This window comes from Panicum virgatum, chromosome 3N (assembly GCF_016808335.1).
Source record: "Panicum virgatum strain AP13 chromosome 3N, P.virgatum_v5, whole genome shotgun sequence".
Classification (NCBI taxonomy): Eukaryota; Viridiplantae; Streptophyta; class Magnoliopsida; order Poales; family Poaceae; genus Panicum; species Panicum virgatum.
The window spans coordinates 35,823,329-35,841,273 of NC_053147.1; the positions used below are offsets into that span (position 1 = coordinate 35,823,329).

A 17,945-nucleotide genomic window follows, 5' to 3' on the forward strand; every position below is an offset into this window, starting at 1 on the left:
TCACCCAGGATCCACCAAAATGTATATGGACTTAAAACAGAAATATTGGTGGAATGGGATGAAGGCAGATATTGCACGATTTGTCGCCCATTGCGATACTTGCCAGAGAATCAAAGCTGAACACCAGAGGCCGGCAGGATTGTTGCAATCCCTACCCATCCCGGTTTGGAAATGGGATGAAATAGGAATGGATTTTGTGGTAGGTTTGCCCAGAACCCAGAAAGGACATGATTCCATATGGGTAATAGTGGACCGACTCACTAAAGCGGCTCACTTCATACCCGTACGGACCAACTACGGCGGAGAGAAGCTAGCCAAGCTCTATGTGGAAAATATAGTGAAGTTGCATGGTGTGCCGAGTCGAATTGTTTCAGATAGAGGGACCCAGTTCACCTCTAGATTTTGGAAGAGTTTGCATAAAGCCATGGGCACCAAGCTAGACTTTAGCTCCGCTTATCACCTCCAGACAGATGGCCAGACCGAAAGGGTGAACCTGATCATGGAAGATATGTTGAGAGCATGTGTCCTCACTTATGGCAAATTTTGGGAGCAGAGTCTACCCTATGCCGAGTTCTCATACAACAACGGATACCAAGCAAGCTTGGGCATGTCACCGTTCGAAGCTCTCTATGGAAGGAAGTGCAGAACACCGCTGATGTGGTCAGAAGTTGGAGAGCGTGCCCTAGTCGGGCCCGCACTCATAAAAGAAGCAGAAGAAAGAGTTGCCGAGATTAGAGAAAAGCTGAAAGCAGCCCAGTCCAGACAGAAGAGCTACGCGGACAAGAAAAGATGGGAAGTTTGCTTCAACCCGGGGGACTTTGTGTATCTCAAGGTATCACCCATTCGAGGAACCCGAAGATTTCAGGTGCAAGAAAAATTGGCCCCTCGGTACATTGGACCATACCGAGTTCTGAAGAAAGTCGGAGCAGTAGCATACCGTTTGGAGCTACCAGAAGAAATGTCAGATATACATCCAGTATTCCATGTCTCGCAGCTAAGAAGATGTTTGAGGGTACCCGAGGCAGAACACGTGCCAGTGGAAACAATAGATCTGCAGCCAGACCTGCGATACCAGGAAGTACCGGTCAAAATTCTAGACACTGTCACCAGGAGGACCAGAAACTCCGAAGTACGGATATGCAGAGTCCAGTGGAGCAGGCACGGAGTAGAAGAAGAGACGTGGGAACGCGAAGACGCTCTAAAGAAGGAATTTCCCCATCTCTTTAGGAACCAGCCGAATCTCGAGGACGAGATTCATTTTAAGTGGGGGCAGGTTTGTAACACCCTAAAAACTCACTAAATTAAATCCTGCGCTAAAACCGTTTTTCGTCGTTGAGCTCTACTCCTCCTTAAACCCCGAACCCTAATTCCCAGGGTTTCTCCTGAACAACCCGACACCCGAATTCAATTCACGTCCCATCTTTTTCCCATCCAGCGCGACGCGTCGCGTCCGGCCGCCGCAAATCTCGCCCCCTCTTGTTCCCTCTCCTTTTTCCTCCCTCCCCTCCTGGCCGCGTGCCCCATCTCCCGTGGCCCACACACGCGTGACGACGCCACGCGTGGCCGACCGCGGCCGCGGTCGCCGCTGGCGCGCACCGCCCCCCTCCTTTTCCTTTCCCTCTTTCCCTTTTCCCCATTTTCTTTTTCTTCATTTCTTTTTCCTATTTTTCCTTTTTCCTTCACCCTTTTTCCTTTTTCCTCTTTTCTTTCTTTTCCTTTCTTCCTTCTCCTCTCTTCCTTTCTTCCCCGTCGCGCGCCTGAGCCGCTCCCCGCCTCGGCCGCGCAGCTCGGCCGCGCCACCCCTCCCAGCCCCGGCCTGCCCGTGCACACACGGCGCTCGGCGCGCTGAGCCGCTCGCCCACGCGCTTCACGCGTGCACGAACGCGCGCCACGCGACGCGCGCCACCCGCCGTGCCCCTCGCCGCTTGCGGGCTCGACGTCGGCTGCCCGGACCCGCCCGCGCACTGCTCCCACGTGCGTTCGCGCGCCGCCCGCCGCTGCTGCCCTGTGCTCGCACCACTGCCGCTCGCGTCGCATCTCCTCGGCCCGCCCTCGCCGGCCGCGCCGCCGCATCTCGACACGACCAAGCGGTCGGAGCGCCATTAAAGGCACCCCGGACTGCTCGCCGGCCGCCACCGCCGCGTCTCACCTACCCGCACCGCTCCACCGCCTTAGCTCGGCTATAAAAGGGCCCCCGAGCTCCACAACCATCCCCACGACCTCACCCGCCGGCCCTAGCCTCCCCTCCTAACCCGCAGCGCCGTCGCCGCAGCCATTCCCGCCCGCCGCCGCCGGCTCGCATCGCCCCGCCTCTGCGCGCCACCCCAGCCCGAGGTGAGGCCGGGATCCCCACCAGAGCACCTCCCTTCCCCTTCCCCCTTGTTCCCGGCCGCCGCCTAGGCCCAGCGCGCCCGAATCGGGCCGCCGCCGGCGAGCCGGCGCCCCTCCCCTGTTCTGCATCGAGGGGAGGAAGGGGAAAGGCAATTTTGCCTGGAGCCCCCTTCCCTTCCCTCTATTTTTTTTTATAAAAAACCCCCACTCCTTATAAAAAGGACCTTCCTGTTTTCCCTTTTTGTAAATAAGCCCTTCCACCAAACAAAATTAATCCCAATTTGGTCCCTGCCCTTTCCAAGAGTGACCCTAACATTATCAAATGTTACCACCAAGCCCTTGGCCCCTCAAAATAATTACAAATAAGCCCTGGTTCCAGTTTAACCCCTAACTCTCCCTATCACCTATTATTTCATGCACCAAACGAACTCTAATCGGCCCGAAATTTTACCACGCCTCTCATAACCAAATCTTGGCCATGCCATTAGGAAACCACTCGAAAATATTACTCCGTACCACATATCTTATGTGTTCCTGATTCGAGCTCAACGATAGATCTTTGTTTCCTGTGTATTGATTGGGTGCTTGTTTGTGTGCGCTGTAGACCACGGAGTGAACGAAGGAGAGCCCGCCAACGAGCAGTACTGTGAGCAGGAGAATGAGGACCCATTCCGCGACCCCGAGCCCGAAGGACAGGACATCCCAGAAGGCTTTGAAGACAGCAAGTTCAATCCCATCCTTTGATGCATGTTTCTGTCCTAGTTTTTATAAACTCAACCCAATGGCCTGCTTTATAAAATTGCATATGTTTTGCTTGCATGGAAACACGGTTGGATAGCCACCCCTTGATTTGTGATAACCATTCCTTGACCACCTGGATTAATGTCTGATTTTGCTCGGACGTTAATCGATATTAGAACGCTTAGGACTTTACTCATGATACGATTTATTTTTATAAAGAAAATGTGTGCGTGTGGGATGGGATAAATGTGGTGTTTTTGTAAAGAAAGTTTAGACGGGATGGATGACATTTCTACGGATTTGCCATTTGGTGTGCTCGTGCCAATGTGGCAAGGCAAAGAAGGGAGATATCCATCTTGTCGTGTCTAAGGACCGAGTTGGTGTGTCATCTCACCTAACTCCATTATCGTGCAAACCACTCGACCGTTGAATGGGCAACGGCGTAGCATAAATCCCACTAGTTGGTGTGATAGCCATCAGGAGGGCTGAGAGCAACGGGTGACCAAGGAGAAGGGATATGCTCAGTGTGACTTATACCCCGGTTATACCTCAGAGTTAGGTCGATGACCCCTTGGTGAATCCTGTGATGGCTAGTCAGGCTTAGCTAAGGTGGGTAATGGCTATGTTGGGATCTACACCGACACGACGGTGTTCGAGTTGTGGTATCCTACTTGTGGGTAAAGTTGCACACCTCTGCAGAGTTAAAAGCTATTTGAATAGCCGTGCCCACGGTATTGGGCGAGTTATGGTGTGGTCACATAACTAGTGTTTCATTGGGATGGGCTGGTGTGAGTTGTCTTGGAATTGTGTCCGGCAGTTGTGCCATGTGCTACGACGGACGGGGAGTCCGGTAGCAGTTCAAAACTTAAACTCTGTGTTACTCCAAACAAAAACTGGTTTCTGAAATATTTTCTGCTAAATAAACCCCTGCGTAAAATTTAGCTTTCTGCAAATGAAACTGTAACCTTACCCTTGATTTACCTATGCATGTTATTCTGATATAACCCCCTCCATGGGTGTGGTTGGACTTGCTGAGTACGTTTGTACTCACCCCACTCTTACTTTTTACAGAGGAAGACCCAGACTTCGTACCAGACGACACTGAGTAGGGTTATCGTTCTACACCCAACCTTGCCTGTGGAACCGGCCCTGTCCGAAATGTTTTCGCTGACGCAGTACTCTGAGCCCGAGCTAGACCCCATGTGGGTTGCGGTCTGGTGTTATGTTGTAGCTTGGTTACTTGTTATCATTATCTATATCGAGTGTCCTCCAAGGTTTGTACGGTTATGAACCATCTGATGTAATAAATGTGGCATCAGCCTCCTGGGACTGGTGTTTTGTATCACATTTAAGTTCTCTCGTTTGAGGGGACGCTTCAATGCCAACACGTGACCTAAATTTATTCAGTACTATGCTATCTCATGGAAGTAAAAGGTGAAACTAATTTTCATTTTCCTATAAATTCAGAGTGCCAACAGCTTTTGAGATTGTTTTTGGTTGCCAAGCCAATGTATATATACCCTTTTTGGTTGTTTAAAATGATACCCGTAGCATTAGCACGGGAAAAAAGTATGCAGGGGTTCAATGGAAAATGGGGATGGATCAGATTTTTTTTCTTGATGCCACCTATTTAAATATATGCCTCTGATATGATTTAATAAAAAAGACATGGCCTAATCATTGATGCTCATGTAACTCCAATGCTCTTTTGTAGGACATGAGTTTGCTTCCAACAGCTGAAACGTCCAGAAATAATGAAATTGGGCCAAGAAAGAGCCACATAATCCAGATATGTCTACATTTCTTTTTCTTGAATCTCAAATATTTCATTTTATTCTTGACTATGGAAACATATATTGCATTTTGGTTGTTTTGATGTGCATGGACAAATTAGAGCCCGTAGCGTTAGCACGGGCCACCTTACTAGTTACTAGTAATGGCTGTATCTCTTTTTCATGATGCAGCTCTTTTTCATGATTGTTGGAACGAAACCCTATCAAAACTAGCCTTTGACTCTTGATCCATCTAGTATAATACAGTATTTGTAACAGCAAATTAAAATTAATAGTACAGTCTTGCGATGATGCATTATTGCGCCACCTTATTTTGGCCCAGTGGGTCTTGTATAATGTTCTAGGCATACGTATTATGATTTGAGTACGACTGCAAGACCTCCTCGTGGTCCTCCATCTCGTCCTCGTCCTATCATCCTTGGTGCCATGTCATGATCCAATTGGTAAATGCTAACTCGGAGAAAAATTACCGTCAAGTCACTTGGTTGGTAACCAAGCTAAGGATCAGATGAATTTGAGCTAGGTGCGGTGTTGGTAACAACTACTTTTTCCGTTTCAAATTGTAAATCGTTTAGGCAAATCTAGATGCATAATTTTTGCTATGTATCTAGACATAATGTTCATCTAGATGCATATAAAAAATAAGCATATAGATTTGCTAAAACGACCTAAAATTTGGAACGGAGGGAGTAGAAGCTTTTGAAGTTTATGATAGACAAGAGACATGAATTTGCTGAGGTGTGGTGCCTCTAATGTGGCCGTGTGGATGTGGATTATGTAATCTCCAATGTGGCTACTACTCAATGTCAGGTAATATCATTGCAAGGAATAAGGAAATGACATAGCACGACGCACGGAGTCGAGCGTTGCGAGGAACCTTGCGTGACGGATCATTTCATTTAGAGCAAGTATTATGACTTATGAGGTGCAGTAGGCGGGCTAAATGGAATACCATATTATATTTGTGGTGAGTCGGGCTAAATGGAATACCATATTATATTTGTGGTGAGTTGGAGGGAAGAGAGAAGAGAAGTGGGCTGCAAGAGTCTGTTGTGACTAGGGTTGAAAATGGCCGGAAAAATCCCATCCCGACAGGCACTGTTTCCCGCCTAAACCAAGCGTAAATTGTTCATCGGAAAAATGAAAAAAAAAACCCGATAAAACTGGTGGGAACAGGAGAGAAATCGATTGAGGGTGTTTTTCGACCATATTTTCTGTTTTTGTTTTCACCCGAGAAAATTCACGAGGAAATTCTCATATTCATAGATCTCAATCTCCATTTGAGACCATAGCAGACTTCCTCGGCTCGGCCCAATCTCCAATTCACCAGGCCCCTGTTGGTGCCCTAAGACCCCAACCAGCCAACCCTAATGTGACCTATCCCTCACGAGCACTGGCGGAGCCAGGTGTAGGTAAAAGCGGGCTACTGCCCCCTGGCCATGCAAAATTTCCATTCGATAAATAGTAAATTTGACACTCTTTATTATTTTAGCACCTCAATTATCAAATGTTGCCCCCCTAATTCTTTGTTGTGGCTCCGCCACTCACGAGGCCTCACCCCTTAGGCCTTCTCCAGTGGCCGATTCTTTCTCTGATATGGCAACGGGCGATGCAACCACTGCACAATCAATCACAAATCGAGGCATGGTGAGAGAAGAATAATCGATGCCTTTTTTGGGTTCGATTCCTGGGCGGTCTTGCTGAATAAAAAACTTCATAAAGTCTCTGTGCTCTCTCAGTTGCCTGGAAAACAAGAAAGAAGGAAATCATTTTCAATTTGTTGTGGGCCCTATTGGTAAGGATTGTATTAAGGGTGTGTTTAGTTGACTTTGTATTTTGTATTTTTGCATTTTTAGAAGAGAATCTTCAATATTTGAAGTATTAAATGTAAACCAATCACAAAACTAATTACAGATCTTATCTGTAAAGTACGAGACGAATCTAATGAGTCTATTAATTCATCATTAGAGTTTATTTACTGTAGCATTATTGTATCAATTTAGTGTCTAATCACGTTCTAATTAGGCTCATTAGATTCGTCTCGCGATTTACAGTCTATTTGTGTAATGCGATTTATTTTTTTGACTATATTTAGTATATCATGCAAGTGATTTACAAAAAATTTGCATTTTGTGTTTTGAAATCTAAAGCAGGCCTAATTCAATCAATGGAGAGAGAGAACAGATGCTTACGTGGTCCGTGTTTTCTAGGTGCAACGCACCCACGACTAGAGAAGGCCTCACCCCCTCAGCTCCTCACGGCCGCCGCATCATGGTCTCACCCAAATCCCAACCCTAGCCGCCGCCGCACCAAAACCCTTCTCCTCCTGGTGTCAACCGTCGATGATGCCCCGCCCCGCCGTACGACCGTCCCCAGTCCCTACGCGGCCGCGCCCAGGCCCCTCCGCCGCCAGCACGCCACCACCACCAGGCAGGCACCGTGCTTGCGGGCAGGGCGGCATGGTCCGCGACGCAGTGCACACGGCGCAAGCACCTCAGCCGATCGCGACGTGGCGCTCGCACGGCGAGTGGCAAGTCCACGACATGAAGCTCTCGTCCTATGGTTCAGCAGATGCTTTTGCTTCTTCGCCCTCAAAACGTCACCTTATACCCGAGTCACCACTCTAGCGCCAGTGCTGGAGAGTGGAAGTGGAGGCATTTGGCTACTGCTCTGTTGTGCTTGTGATCTGTTGAATGTTGGCTACTGGCTGCTGCTGTCGTGCTGCCCCATGTGGCATATAGTTTCTTTATTTCGAACTTGTGGTGCATGAACTGCTTGACTGTTAACTTGTTGATGTGTGATATTTGCATGGCTGTAACTATTTTGTGGAGCTATATATTTCAAGTGGTTACGTACATGTGTTGATGTTACCGATCGTAATTGATATTTTTTCGATCATAATCGACATGCCAATCGATATGTTCCGTTTCTGATATTCCGTAATATTGGATTTATTTTTCCGTCCGCCTTTCCCGTTCCCGCTCTCGTTTCTGGTAAAAGAAAAAAAACAGGAGTAGGAACAGTTAGGAGGTTTTCCTGACTGTTTTCATCTCTAGTTGTAACACGGACTGCAATAAATTTGGTGAAAGAATGAGAAAAGAAAGATGAATCAAATATCAATGATGCATTCCATGTATACAGCCAACTATTATATAGGCTGACTATTAGATTAACTTAAGATGATTTAACAACTTATAGCCCACAACTGGCTAAATTATCAATCTTGCTCTTACTTATCTATCTAGCGTTGAGTATCAGCTATGAGCCCCTGGTTTTTGTGGACCCAGGGTGGCCGGCCTAGAGTTGAAAACGGACGGAAAACACTTCTCCCATCCTCGTTACCATTTTTTTTTATTAAAAACAGAAGTGGGAGCCAGATAGCTGGGAGCGGGGCGGGAAACGGGATATATAGGTTCACGGAAATGGGCAAATGCGGATATAAGTATGACGAAAACGGGACGGGAACCGGAATTTCAACCGGAACATGTACATGATAACATATAAACACATACACATAAAAGGCGACAGTCAGCAGTCACGAAATCACGAGCTTCAATGCAACTATGCAAGCAATACACAAGTGCAAAATAGCACAGTAACAGACCAATAGCATTGCAGCAAGCCAGCAACGAGCAAAGATGAATAGTGACACTTTAAAACCAAATGAAACAAGTCCACACGGGCACAAGTCCACATGGGGCATAGGCAGTGACGGTCTGCGCGGAGCGCGGTGCCCGTGCGGCATGCGGCCGGCCAGGCGGGCACGCGCACGCCAGGCTCAGGCGCGGGGCGGTGCAGGAGCGCGGCCGTGCACGCGCGTCGAGTGGTCGAGGCCGGCCAGCCTCCGGCGAGGAGCATTTGGACCGACGGGCCGAGAGGTTGAGGGGCTCATCAATTTGGCATATTCCGTATTTGTTGAAAACAGGATTATTTCGGTTGAAAACGGGATAAATGTGGGTGGGAAATACCCTCTTCCGCTTTCCGTCCCGTCCCCAAGTGCATCCGTCCCGTTTCTCATTCTGTTTCTGGATTTTTCCATCCCGTTTTCGTATAGCTGAAATTGTGGGGGAATATAGAAAAACGGACGGACAAAAACATGATTTTTTTTCTATCCGTTTTCAACCTATTGGAGGAACACGGAAGGGATATGGGGGCGAAGCCCCTTTGCTGCTGGGGTCGTCGAGAACCCTATATTTACATCCTGTTTAGTTCCAAAAATTTTTCCTATAATATCTATCACATCGAATCTTCGTATACATATATGGAGTATTAAATACAGTTGAAAAAATAATTAATTACGCAGTTCAACTGTAAATAACGAGATGAATCTTTTAAACCTAATTACTCCCTCCTTCCGCGTTTATAAGGCACGGTGGAACATGACACGGTCTTCCAAACGATACTTTGACCAATTATTTGTTATATATTATATCACTTATGATTATAAATTTATAATCATTGTAAACTATATTTGATCACGAATCCAATCATATAAAATTTACATTGTAAAAATTAAAAATTAATAGTTAAATTATTGGTCAAAGATATAAATGTTTGAATCTTGATATGTGTGTGTGCCTTATAAACGAGGAAGGAGGGAGTAGTCCATAATAGAACATTAATTGTCAAATAACAATAAAAATACTACAGTACCCAAACCCAAAAATTTTCAGGAACTAACACACAGCCTTAACGGAGGCAACTGAGGCGGTTTTGTGTTCTGGCTCCTTTTTCTTGCTTGCCTAGTAGTAGAATGCTAGATTAACTAAGACCGATGTATGGCACGCATATTTCCACTAACATGAAAAAAGAAGAAGCAGTAACTCCATTCGCCTCCTATAGCAGTAACATGAAAAAAAATCCCCCACCTATATATAGCTGGTCATGCACCGTCCGACCCGATCGGAAAAAGCACGATCCAATTAATATATGGGCTGGATCAGGTCAAAAATTATCAAACCGATGCAAAATTCGGATCGGGTACAGACCAAATTTTTATCCAAAATCCCATCCAAAATTCGTAAGAAACTTAAGTTTGATCCAACCCCACTTGACCATATGGCTCCGACTTGATAAAGGGTGTGTTTATATCACTTTGTATTTTATGTTTTTGGAAGGGAATCTGAAGTATTAAATATAAACTAATCACAAAACTAATTACAGATCTCGTCTGTAAACTACGAGACGAATCTAATGAGCCTAATTAATTTATCATTAGAGCATATTTGCTGTAGCATTACTGTAGTAATTTAGTGTCTAATCACGTCATAATTAGGCTCATTAGATTCGTCTCGCGATTTACAATCTATTTGTATAATGCGATTTATTTTTTGACTATATTTAGTTCATCGTGTAAGTGATTTATAAAAATTTTGTATTTTACGTTTTGAGATATAAACAAGACAAAAACTTACGATTTGCCACAAACTAATCAGCACCGGCGGCCCGGGAATCAGGTAGCAGCGGTCGTACCATGTGTGGAAGAGAAAGACGACTGCCGACTGGCTCCCCGGCCGCTCCCTTCCCATACTTCCAGCGGGCAGCTCCTGACACGCGCTCTGTGCGTGGTGGACTCCGGAGCGAGCTAGCCAGCCCGGTCAACTGCTTGCTGCAATGCTGCCGCCGTGTTGGGTTGCAAGTAGCGCTGCTTGCGCTACAATAGAATTTTACCCGCGTGAAGTATTAAACGAAGTTTATTTGAATTTTTTTTTATATATGGGTGTAATTTTTTGCGACGAACCTAATGACGGTAATTAATCCGTAATTGGCTACAGTGATGCTACAATAACTATCCTCTAATCGTGCAGTCAAATGCCTCATTAAATTCGTCTCGCGAAGTAGCGCAGGGATTGTGAAATTAATTTCATAAGATATCTTTATTTAGTACCTCTAATTATTGATCAAAATTTACTAAAGTAGCTTACGCTGCACAAACCAAACACTGACTGCATTTGCCGCAATATTTCTCAACGGTTCACATGCGCACTTCCACTTCCACTTCCACACTGTCAAAATCCTGGAAACCGTGGTGACCAAGGTCAAGCCCATCTCCCCAGTCCTCACACTGTGACACCCCCGCCGCGTACACGGACGCAGTTTCTTTCTTTTTTCTAATAAAGTCGTCTTGGGGAAATAACCCGAAGGCATGCATGCACCCGGGGCCCGGCCTCAGTGCCTCACCGTACCCACCACGCTGTAACTCTCTGCGAGCGTCAGCCACAGCCAGTACTGTGCCTGTGTGTGGACGACCACGGTGGCCGGCGGCCGTGCATGAATCGCCGCCCCGTCCACTTCTCCACGACGACGACGACGGGGGACGACGCCAAGCTCGCATTTACACCGCCCTGCCGTCCCCCACACCCTCCACCTGGCTCACCACAGTGCGCGCTACGAACCAGCAGTAGTAGCAGTAGCTTCTACTGCTGCGCCGCATGCAGAGGCCGCCCGGCGGCCTGCTTGAGGAGGTAGCTAGCGACCAACCTCCTCTTTGATCGGTGGCCAGGGACCATTAGCCAATTCGCCCATTCCCTGCAGCCGCCACGCGCCTTGGATACCTCGTTTCCTTCTCTAGCCAGCAAGCACACACACCTCCGGCTATAAGTACACCCAGCAAAACGGCCGCCTCCGTCCACCGTCGCTAGTTAGGCTTTCACACTCCCTGACCGACGACCATAGCTTAGCTTATTGTGCTCCACTTCCAGTCTCTGCTCCACTCTTCTCTCGCTCATCCTGTTATCTGCGCGGCGTCCCCGGCCGGATCGATGGAGGTAGGCTGCGAGAGTGATCGACCTGTAGAATTCGATTTGCGGCTGCGTGCTCTAGTGATCCGCACGCACGAGCTTTAACGATGGCTTTCGACACGCGTGCGTGCAGGACAGGGCGAGGCGGCGGCGCGTGCCGGCGTTCGGGGAGTGGAACTACTACTACTACAGCGGCGAGCTGCTGGCCACGCCGCCGCCGCCGCCCGCCGCCGAGTGGTGCGCCGCGGCGGGGCTGGAGGCCAGCAGCGACGTCTGGTTCAAGTACTCGCCGCCGCCGCGGAGGCCGCCGCCGCCGCCCAGCGGCAGGAGGAAGAAGGCCCGGAGGCCGGCGGCGACGGAGGAGATGGACGGCAGGTCCTACGGCGGCAAAGGGGGGCTTCAGCATCGTCGTGCGGCGACGCCCGCCAGCGCGAGGACGTCGTCGTCCGACACCGCGGCGCGCTCGCTGGCCGGCAAGGGTAAGGCCGGCGCCGGCGCCGGCGCCGCCAGGGCGCGGGTGGTGCGGCCCGTCGACGCGGACCTGTACCAGGTGCCCCCGCCGGAGTTCCTCCCCGGCGACGACGAACCAAGAAGAAGGGTACGTGTAGTGCATGCGTATTACTTATTATCACTATCACTGACACAGTGACACAACATGGTTACCAAGTGATATTTATGAACTATAAGGATCTAATAATTCTGTTTCCTTCATTAATGCCGCGTGCATGCTTGCAGCAAGAGGCCAAGAGGAAGAAGAAGAAGAAGGCGTCGAGGAAGAGGAGCATGTGGGCGGGTTGCTTCGGCTTCAATTGCATCCCGGCTGAATAAAAAAAAAAGAGTTGCTTGCTGTGCTCATATATATATAAAAAAATGGGTGGCTCACTGTATCTAGTTTAAGGTTGTTCAGATGTCTTTATATACTTGTACTGGAGAGTGGAGTACTGTGCAATGCCAATGTGGCCCCGCTCCTCGTAAATTTGTTTTGACCAAGCTCCATTGCAATTCGGCGTCCCATACAGAAAATCCAGCTGCCAAACTCGGCTCTGTGCCTCTGTCCGGGCCGGTCTCTGCAGGTCTGGAACCGGGCGAGCTTTCTCCGAGAGTAGTCGGTCTCACTTAAAAGTGCTCAGTCAGATCCGCCGTTTGCAAAACAACAGTAGTGGTTTTTTGAAGTTTCACACTAGCTAGTAGCCTACAATTTTCTTATCTTAGCGAGTAGCGAGTAGTATTGAAGTCAGTTATACATGTCCTGTCACATGACTTCTTTAATTTGGAACGTGTTTTCTTTAGTATAAAAAAGAAAAGATACCGTGGTTTTCTGGAACCTGTAACCTGTAGATTAAAAGATCCACATTGACATGTCATGTCTTTTCCTATCCCACGCTGGGTCGTCCATGGTGAGAGGCAGGAAAATGTTAAATTTGGATTAGAGTAGGCGTCCACCGATCCGACACTAAAGGCCTTGTTTGGCATTCCTCAAAACTAGCGCGCACATTTCCTCGAAAAAAAAATCTCGCATGCATGAAGTACTAAATGAAGTCTATTTGTAAAACCTTTTTAGGGATGGGTGTACTAATAACGATAATTAATCGATGATTGGCTACAGTGGTGCTACAGTAGCCATTTTCTAATCGCGCGGTCAAAGACCTTATTAGATTCTTCAGGGTCACTAGCACGGGGTTCTAGAGTTGGTTTTGCAAACTGACTTTATTTGAAATCGTAATTAGCGGTCAAAATATCACTATTCATTAGCACACTAAAATCATAGCGGTCAAAATCGATGATTTGTTCACTGGGTGGTCTAAACTTGAGGGCCCAAAACACAATTTACTATTATTGACAGGGGTTACTTCTCTTTGTTGGGAAATCGTGGTTCAAGAGGAATGATCCTATGTTTAACAAATGTGTACTAAAAATATTTTTGTAGTTTCTATAGAGGGTACTAAAAATATTTTTGTAGGTTCTATTGCGAGGGACACACTGGCTTGGTTTTGGGCTGTGTAAATTGGAGCGCACTGATAAAAAAAAGGAGGAGATTGTTAAAGCGTGTCAATGTCTGGAGTCTAGAGCCACAGAATTCTTCGCATCTCATAAATGGACCTTTATTCTTCGTAGTCTTGAACCATCATTAGTAAATTTAGACCATATTTGTAGTAATTGTGTAATGTCCTAATGTGAAGGGTCTGAAGCCAAAATTTTATGTCCATTATCTAAAAAAAAGATGTGCTGATTCTTCTATGCCCTACTCTTAAGAGAGCAATCACATGGTAAGAGTTAACTGATGTATTTGTGAATTTGTTTTAGCCACTGCATGCGTTTCTATAATGCAGCAGGTAAATTAGCAATACAGCTCATATAAACAAAAATTTACATAAATATGCATTTCTTCATTTTTTTGAAAAATGATTAGGATCTTTTTTTGCGAAAAAAATGATTAGGATCTGATAAAGAGGCCAGTGCCGGCCAGCGCAGGCTCGCAGACGAGCACACAGTCAGGGTCCATGCCCATGAGTGCATGTGATCATCCATCGGGTCGGGTCAAATGGGATCTGTTGTTTTTTGTCCTTCGGCTCGAGCTCAGCCCAACCCGGCCACTGGGCTAGAATTTTTCGTGTCGGGTCGTGTCCAGGCCGAGTTAGGTAAACCCCAATTTTTGTGTATAAGTTTCAGATCGGACCAGATTGGATCGATTTTTTATAGCGGGTCAAAAGTTTCAGCCCAAGCCCGGACCCATACGTTGGTGGTCGGGTCATGTTCATTGCGCCGGGCCGCCATGATCACCGGCTCCCCGCACGTGAGCAACGACAGCGAGGGCCTTCTTCCCCATCCCCTCCCCTGCCTCTGGCCCACTGCCAGTGCCAGGCCCCACCGAGAGAGATCCGACGGTAAAGGCAACGGAAACCACGTCCACCCGTTCCGCTGCCACCACCGCCCCGATCGCCTCGCCGCTCCCCCTCGCTCCTTGCTTCCACTCTACTCCGCCCTCCTCGCGCCGCGCTCCGAGGCCACCGCCTTCTCTCTCTCTCTCTCTCTCTCTCTCTCTCTCTCTCTCTCTCTCTCTCTCTCCTGAAATCAGCCTCCCGCAGCGAGAAGCGGGCGACCACCGCCTCGACGGACTGCGGCCGAGGAGGACCGATGGCGTCGCTCCGGCCGCTCGACTCCTCGCTCGCCGTGGCGGCCTCCGCGAGGCCGCGCCGAGGGCTCGCCCCGCCGGTGCCCGTAGGCGGGGCCGGGGGCGCGTCCTCCGTGCGGCGCCGCAGCGGGGTGGCTGCCCCGGGGAGGCGCGGCTTCTCGTGCCGCGCTGGACCCCCCGCGTCGGCTGCCGAGAGGTGAAGCCCCTGTTACATCTTCCTTTTGATCTGCTCTGTTTTGCTTTCGTGAGGCCTCGTACGGGACATTGCAACGTGAGGCCTGTGAACATTACTTCTGTTTGCATTTCTAGTTGTCAGGTACGCCACGAGTTGAACTGTGAGGATGCCTATTTTCATCACCATCTCGTCACAGCAAAGTCTAAATGGTAAACTTGTACTATATACGACTGTACGAGCGATACTGCTACAAGAGCAGTGTATGATAGTAACAAACCATGAAATGTTCATCGTGAGTGCTCAAAACGGGCCTGATCCTTACCCAACATTGAGTTATCACGCACTCATCATCATGATTTACGTTGTAAGAGGCAAATTGATTATTAGTGTTGTCAAACTGTAGGGCTGTCAGCTGTGGCAGCGTGGCTCGAAATGACACGTCATGACATGTGCTGCACTTGTAGTTATGTATGAACTTGGAGCATGCAAACTGTCGAGTATTGTCTTTTGGAACTTATTAAATTGCTTTAACTAGCTTATTTTCATCAGGACAAATGCATCTATGGTAGCAGGCTGTGGTAACTTGCAAGCAAGTAGGCAACACTACTTGATTAACAAACTAACTATGTGTTGCATATATATTGTTACCTATTAAATAAATTGATTCTTTGAAGCAAATATTCATCATATTTGGTTTCGGAGATTTAATAGTTGCCCATCATCACCAGTCACTTTTCATTATAGTTTTGTTTGATTTCAGGAACTACTACTCAAATTTGAAAAGTCTCAATACAATTCATAAAAATGATAATAACTTTTTAACAATTTTGAAAAAGAAAAAAGACAGCACCCGTTCAAATTTTGGATATAGTAGAAATGTTAGATTACTATTATATGTAAATAGGGAAATACTACAAACAGAACAACACTGAAATTTTCTATAAAATTTCAGAGAATCTATGCAAAAGAGTTTTTGAAGATTCATAACTTAATAAAACACCATAAGATAAACTATCTACCTGGAATTTAGGTGGTCTAATGAAAAAATTATTAGTTTTTTATTTTATCCACTGGTTATTCCATTTTTAATTAATATATTAAATTGTTATTATGGCAGTTGCCGAATTATTACTTTGGGTGAATTCAAAGCAATATTGGTACCTCTGTTTAGCTCATCCAATTATAATATTGCCAGAATAATTACTTATGTGTACTCATTTGGTTTGATAAGAAATTTGGTTATTCAATTCAAAACTGATTCATGCACTTTTCAATTTGTTGTATTTCAACTAAGATAAATGAAATTCCAAATCTAGCTTTACAGTGTGATTTATAGTATCCTTATGCATTGATATTATGCCAAGCAGGTCATTCTTTGTGAGCTTATTATTATCACAGTTACTTCCTTTTGCAATACTTATCTTTATTTTCTGGCTTGTGATCATTACACAGTCAACGTTGTCGTAGTTTATTGCAAATTGTTCTGTTGCACCTGTGCAATGCAACTCCCAGATCTGTGCATCCTCATTTCCAGTAGAGTTTAGTGTCTATACTGACTATTTTTATTCTACAGAAAAAAGGAGAAAAAACGAATAAAGCCTGTGCAACTCCGGGTTTGTCTAGATCACCAGGTTAAGTTTGGTGAGCATGTTGGCATTATTGGTTCGACAAAAGAGCTTGGCTCATGGAAGAGTCAGGTTGAGATGGAGTGGACACCAGATGGCTGGGTATGTCAGCTTGACCTCCCTGGGGAAACACTTTTGGAGTTCAAGTTTGTTATATTTTCGAAGGAAGGGAAGGAAAAAATATGGGAGGATGGTGACAACCGTGCTGTGGATCTGCCAAAAGATGGTGCATTTGATATAATTTGTCACTGGAATATGACAAAAGAGACTTTGGCTCTTTTAGGAACGTCAGAGGTTAAATTGTTTGGTGGAGCTGATGAGGATATAGGCAAAGATGCTTCAGTATCTGGAAATATTGCTCTAGAAGAGATGGGAAATATTTCAGTGGCTGAGGATGGCTATCTAACACCAGAACTTGAGTCAAGCAAACTTGGTGGGCTATGGCAAGGTAATGATACAGTCTTCATGCGGTCAAATGAGCATGGGAATAAGGAGAGTGAAAGGAAGTGGGACACGACTGGGCTTGGCGCAGTACCACTAAAATTAGTGGAGGGTGATAAAATGTCAAGGAATTGGTGGCGAAAGGTTTGTTGGTCCCTTTTTTTTTCTAGTCAAATAGATAAAGTATTCCATGTGGCTTTGTTCTTTTGGTCTTAACAGTTCACAGCTTCCCTTTTGGTGGTAATTTGAAAACAACTGGAAACATTTCTTGTTAAGCTGTTATCTTGAAATAAAGTACCTAGGTATTTTTTTTAAAGAGTCTTAAAGTTAGTGTTCTCCAATTATGGTTGTTCTATCCGCTATACTGAAATTTCTAGCTATGTTAGACCTGTAGATTCTGATTTTATCTGTAGAGCATGCAAATGCTATAACTGTTTTTATGTCACACCAAGGACAAGTAGTGCTGTGCTTTGCTTCTCATACTGTGTGTTGGGTGATCTGGGCCCCTAATGCTTTATTAGCTTGATCGGGCCCTCACAAATTTGATAATCTCCCAGTTTGATGACCTTTACCTGTCATTTATTTATCAAATATAATGAACTAGAGGTATGAACATGCAGTACTTATGTGTAATAACAGTAATTGTCCTGTGTGGCCAGGAAATAACTTTTTGTTAGCTAGTCCTTTGAGTAAAGAATACTTTGGTTTGTTCAAAGGAAAAATTGCAGTGACCTGACATGAAACAGTAAGCACCACCAATTTCTACCATTGCTACAGCTACCCATCAATTGTTTCTCCCATTGCAATTGTTCCCAATGCGGTGATATTGTGGTGCATCTAGAGTCCAGACAGATGAGTGGTAGAGAAAAAGATGGGTGGATAGGGAAAAACATGATAATATTTTTAAAAAATGAGGCTTAACATGTCAGTCTCCTCTGTTTTGGATATTTTAATTTTTGTTGCTTT

At 46.3% G+C, this 17,945-nt stretch overlaps 2 protein-coding genes across 2 annotated transcripts in view; both read left to right on the forward strand.

The window, feature by feature from the left end:
• The first annotated feature begins 10,765 nt into the window (after window positions 1-10,765).
• Window positions 10,766-12,628, forward strand: LOC120668137. Its single transcript, XM_039948062.1, has 3 exons — window positions 10,766-11,632; window positions 11,739-12,203; window positions 12,341-12,628. The coding sequence occupies exons 1-3, from the start codon at window positions 11,627-11,629 to the stop codon at window positions 12,431-12,433; spliced, it is 564 nt and encodes a 187-aa protein (XP_039803996.1). The 5' UTR covers window positions 10,766-11,626; the 3' UTR covers window positions 12,434-12,628.
• A 1,972-nt stretch (window positions 12,629-14,600) lies between these two features.
• The window catches only part of LOC120665851 (phosphoglucan, water dikinase, chloroplastic-like), a 28,842-nt gene continuing 25,497 nt past the window's right edge, over window positions 14,601-17,945 (forward strand). The window contains exons 1-2 of the mRNA XM_039945535.1: window positions 14,601-14,934; window positions 16,487-17,123. Coding sequence (XP_039801469.1) covers window positions 14,741-14,934; window positions 16,487-17,123 — 831 coding nt within the window. The 5' untranslated portion in view covers window positions 14,601-14,740. The remainder of the gene's footprint in view (window positions 14,935-16,486; window positions 17,124-17,945) is intronic.

Excerpts from the sequence above, each read along its gene's own strand:
- LOC120668137 (XM_039948062.1), top strand. Across the intron at positions 12,204-12,340 it reads ACGACGAACCAAGAAGAAGG|CAAGAGGCCAAGAGGAAGAA; the intron begins GTACGTGTAGTG and ends GCATGCTTGCAG.